This window comes from Cordyceps militaris, assembly GCF_000225605.1.
Source record: "Cordyceps militaris CM01 unplaced genomic scaffold CCM_S00007, whole genome shotgun sequence".
NCBI classification, from domain to species: Eukaryota; Fungi; Ascomycota; class Sordariomycetes; order Hypocreales; family Cordycipitaceae; genus Cordyceps; species Cordyceps militaris.
The window spans coordinates 2574587-2579536 of NW_006271975.1; the positions used below are offsets into that span (position 1 = coordinate 2574587).

Below are 4950 nucleotides of genomic sequence, written 5' to 3' on the forward strand. Positions count from 1 at the left end.
TTGTCGCCCGTCAGCGTCGCCCACAGCAGCCCGCCGAGCTCCGCGTACGAGCCCGAGATGCCAATCATGGACCCGCGCGTGGCGATGGACAGCAGCTGCGACAGGCTGATGAGCAAGCCGCCGAGCGCGCCGGGCAGGCTGGTGCCGGGGAAGCGCGCCGGGGCGTAGCGCGCGGTGGCGACGAGCACGCCGCTGAAGACGAGCTCGTACAGCAGCATGGCGGCGGGCTTGGACACGCCGAGGTACTCGTTGACGGTGACGGTGACGGGTGCTTTGCGCCGGCGCGCTACGACGGGGCTGAGCACGCCGGTCCACAGCACGCCGCCGGCCAGTGCCCCGGCGAGCGCGTAGAAGCCCGTGTGCACGCCCGCGGCCATTTGCGCAAACAGCGTGCCCGGGCAGGACCCGGACAGCGCCATGCCGGCGCCGAGGAGCGCGCCGCCGAGCAGGTTCCCGTCGTACGTGGTGGGGAGCAGCCCGAGGGGCGCTGAGGCGCGGGGCGTGAGCTTGGCCCAGCCGGCGCGGTCGCTGACGGCGTAGTAGACGCTGCGAGGGGGGAGGGGGGGTTAGCTTTTTTTGCGAGACGTGGTGGAGGCGGGAGAAGGGGCAGGGGGGCCGGGATTGTGGCGTACATGCTCGAGGCGGTGGCGGCGAGAAAGGCCTGCATCATGTGCCAGTTGGAGAAGCGCAGCTGGGCGATGACGACGGCCGGGTTGGAGAAGCCGGCGGCAATCATGGCGGCGCCAAACGAGGCGCCGGCGAGGACGGTAGCCATGGGGGGTCGGGGGTTTGGTGAGGGTGTTTGGTTGTGAAGGAGGGAAGAAGTGAGTGCGGGAGACGGCGAGCGAAAAGTGAAAAGTCACGACATTGGGTGGACGGATGACGACAGGCTGGTCTGGCACGGACTACTTATAAAGGCAGATTTGCATCGCCGAACCAGATATTTGTATATGGCTCGACCTGAGATGGAAATCTTGGGAATTTGAATAGACCAATAAGAGGCTTTGGAACTTGTCGAGAATTACCAACTTCGGCGAGGTTCAGCGTTTTCGGCGACCAACAAGCCCGATCCCCGGGGTTTGAGATTTACAGGGGTTTTCAGGCCTCGATCCACTATATCACCGCGAGCAATATGACTCGGCAAACGGCAGCAGCAAGGGCTGTGTTTCTTCAGTTTTTTTTTTTTTTTTTCCTTTTTTCTTGCAATCTTTTGCTCAATTTGGAATATAGGCTGTACTCGGATCTGCCAGGAAAGTCCGTTGAAATAATTGGTGCTTCCCATTCTTCATCCGCTCGTCCGTCCAACTACGCCAACCTCACATGGGCACAACATCAGGCGCTCGCCATCAGAAACACATCAAAACAGTAAATACATGACAATTACATCAGTCCTTCAATCACCCCTCATATCCCCACCATCCAGTTCCGGGCATGATCTCGTCAGCCTTCTCCCCGTACTAGCCGAGGTAGCCGCCGACGTGGGGCCGGACCGGGTCTGCCGTGGCCGCAGCGTCATGACCCCCATACATCTATAAGCTAGCTCCCAGCCAACCCTCATCTTTGAACCTCTGCCATGCATCATCTGTATTCCCAGCACCGATTGTAATCACTCGTCATGCCTCGCTCACTGCAGCTCGTCGACGTCGAGGGCGCCAAGCCCGGCAAAGTCTACTACCCGTACGCACCCCCGCCCATCACCCTCCCCCAGCTAACACAAACCACAGCCTCCAAATCAAACAGGTCCCCAAGCCCACGCCCGGCCCCGACGAGGTCCTCGTGCGCATGACCGCCGCCGCCCTCAACCACCGGGACCTCTTCATCCGGCAGCACCTGTACCCCAACATTGACACCGCCAAGCCGCTCCTCGCCGACGGCTGCGGCGTTGTCGTCGAGCTCGGTGCCGGCGTCGCCCCCTCTCTGCTGCACCAGTCCGTCATCCTCACCCCGAGCCGGGGCTGGGACCGCGACCCGCAAGGGCCCGAGGACCCGTCGCGCTTCGTCATCTGCGGCAGCCAGCAGGGCACCGACGCGGGGTGCGCGGCGGACTACGTGCTCGCGCCCGCCACCGAGGTTGAGCCGATGCCGGCGCACCTCTCGCCCGTCGAGGCCGCGGCGCTGCCGCTCGTCGGGCTGACGGGGTGGCGGGCGCTGGTGACCAAGGCGGGCATCGACGGGCCGGGCAAGAACGTGCTCATCACGGGCATCGGCGGCGGCGTGGCGCTGCAGGTGCTCCAGTTCGTGGTGGCGCTCGGCAGCAACGCGTACGTGACGTCGGGGGACCAGGCCAAGATTGAGCGCGCCGTGGCCATGGGCGCGCGCGGCGGCGTGCTGTACACGGCGCCGCGCTGGGGCAGCACCCTGAAGAAGACGCTGCTGCCGCGCGACAGGCCCTGGCTGGACGCCGTCGTCGACGGCGCGGGCGGGTCCGTGGTGCAGGAGACGGCGGCGGTGCTGCGGCACGGCGGCGTCATTGCGCAGTACGGCATGACCGTCGGCCCCAAGATGGAGTGGCTGATGAAGGCGGTGCTGGCGAACATTGACCTGCGCGGGTCCACCATGGGCTCGCGCCGCGAGTTTCGAGACATGGTTGCGTTTGTCAACGAGCATAGGATTAAGCCCGTCGTCAGCCAGAGCATCCGCGGACTGGGCAACCTGGAGCAGATCAACGGGCTGTTTGACGTCATGGCTGCAGGCCGCCAGTTTGGAAAGCTCGTGATTGAGATTGACGACGAGGCTGAGGCTGCCAAGTTGTAAGAGCTTCCTCTACGATGAAGATGTTATGGCGCAGCTGACTGTTTGATGACTACCTGCAATAGCTAGAAGTAGTGTCATGTCCTGATCTATCGGCACTTGCGAATATAGTTTCCGGGTCGTCTTTCCGTCCAAGTAATAAATGCGCGCTGCGTCTTCTGAACCTTTTGAGGTGTGCTCGTCTAGCGTAACATACAAAACAGGTAACATGTCGCCTGACCCGTCTTCGTAACATTGACGCACTCGACAGCCTCGTCCCCGCGGCAAGCATTGTCAGCCTGCAGTCATGCACGCGGACGAGCCGGCCGTCTGCGTCCTTGGCAGCATTCTGGCACCGTTTTAAGATACCATTCCCCATGCCGTCCCTGGGACTTGCCCGAGAAGTGGCAAACTTGACCGCATAATATTCGCAGGGAGAGCCGCTGCCTCGAGCCCAATATCTGTGGCACATAGCCTTCGGGTGTAGAAAATATGGCAAAACCTCGTCAATTTTACTTAGGAGAGCAATATGACACAACTTCATTTCTCGGGTCTGCACACTAGTTGAAAGCTCTTGGAAGCTCTTCGTACCGCTTTGCTTTATGTTGCTAGGAGCAAGCACAATCCCCATTCCATAGCCTGACATTTCATATCCTATACATTGATAGCTCCATCTGCTCATACGGTTCAAATGCAGTAAGGCGAGCCGCTCTTCTCATTGAAAAAGCAGACAGTTCCCCGTGGGCAGCGGCCTGCAAACTATCATCATTGTCAGCGACGCTGCCAAGCTTGTTGAATGGATCAGATACTTACAACCCAGTCGCGAGAGGTGTTGCACACGTCCCAACTGCTGCGATCAGATGAGCATCGGTAGGTGCTGGGCTTGCACTTTGCCGCCTCATCTGAGATGCCGGCAGATACCGCGGTGACGGACAAGAGCGTGGCAATGGTGAGTAGAAGCTTCATCTCGACTGCTGGGAAGGATACGTGTGGGTTCAATGTATGAGGTCTGATTCAACACGATGCTGTCTGGTGATCAACTAAGCGGACATTAAATTCTTGCCATGACGGCTGGGCGGGGGTAGACTTATATATCTTGAACATGTTCATGCCTTGGGCTGAGTGCGCTGTCTCAGCCCCCCGGCTGACGGCGGCGGCGCAAGTCAGAGGCCGCAGCCAAAGTCTCTGCGCAAGTTGATCCTTTGTCGAATTCGGCACAGCGACATATTCAGGGTTGGGCATGGCTTGCCTCCCAGCTCCTGATTCCAGGGCCGCGCTGCTGCCCGTCCACGGCTACTTCTCGTGGGGGCTGAAAGAACGGTACCCAAACGCTTCTGGGAAGCGGGCACGGGATATCGTCACGGAAATGGTGGCGGCACATTATCCGAAACAAAACTCTAAAAGGATTCACCGTCTGTCACTTTTCAAATTTTTTTTCCTGCTCGCTCATGTACTGATCTGCGGCGCAGTCTGACCCCGACGACGGGACACAACTGCCGCGAGCCCCAAACCAAGTCGGATGTCAAGCCCCGATGTAGCAAATGATATACAGTGCAGAAACCGGCTGCAAATGGTGTCCGCGAATCCTCTGCTGCTTCTCTTCCGGTGTTGGTATGCGCTTCGACAGCATCGTGGCCGCGCGCCCTGCAAGCCTCTACACCGTCGCGACGCACGTCACCCAGCCGGGCATGCCCAGCTGGCAGATCGTGTTCTGCGGACAGTTGCCTTCCAACTACAGCCTTGGTCAGCTAGATAGTATCCGATGGTTGGGGTGGGCAAGTGGCATACAGTCCACCGGCCACCTCGGTGACAAATCTCCCAGGCTGTGCCGTCGAGCGCGCAGCGCAGCGTGCCGGGCTCGCACCAGGCCTGAGGTGCGCCGTTGGCAACAAAAGCGACGGCGAAGATGACGACAAGCTTCATGGCTGTTTGCTTCAGGGGCTCAAGTGCGGCAAGTCTAATCGGTTGGAAAATCAAGAAAGAGGCAAGGTTTTCCTTTGCGCACGTCGTGTGAGAAAAGGGAATGCTTGCCATTCGAACGACGGGAGACGGGAAGCTCAAAGTTTGATACTGTGGTTGTGGCTTAAGAAATCACGGGACTTTATTTTGTGACAGGTGCTCTGAGCTCTACGGCAGCCTATAGGTGAGTTATCGCCAAATCCTAATTCACACCTAGTATACAGTTAGATATAAAATAATATATATATAAGTAGGCTATTA

The 4950-nt window shown here is 59.2% G+C and overlaps 2 protein-coding genes across 2 annotated transcripts in view; one reads left to right on the forward strand and one right to left on the reverse strand.

The window, feature by feature from the left end:
• Nucleotides 1-775, reverse strand: part of CCM_09030 (uncharacterized protein) — a gene marked incomplete at both ends in the record, with an annotated part of 1396 nt that extends 621 nt beyond the window's left edge. The window contains 2 exons of the mRNA XM_006674165.1: nucleotides 49-528; nucleotides 633-775. Coding sequence (XP_006674228.1) covers nucleotides 49-528; nucleotides 633-775 — 623 coding nt within the window. The remainder of the gene's footprint in view (nucleotides 1-48; nucleotides 529-632) is intronic.
• An 840-nt stretch (nucleotides 776-1615) lies between these two features.
• CCM_09031 (alcohol dehydrogenase) lies at nucleotides 1616-2754 on the forward strand (the record flags this gene model as incomplete). Its single annotated transcript, XM_006674166.1, has 2 exons — nucleotides 1616-1677; nucleotides 1725-2754. The coding sequence occupies 2 exons, from the start codon at nucleotides 1616-1618 to the stop codon at nucleotides 2752-2754; spliced, it is 1092 nt and encodes a 363-aa protein (XP_006674229.1).
• Between the last annotated feature and the right edge of the window lie 2196 nt (nucleotides 2755-4950).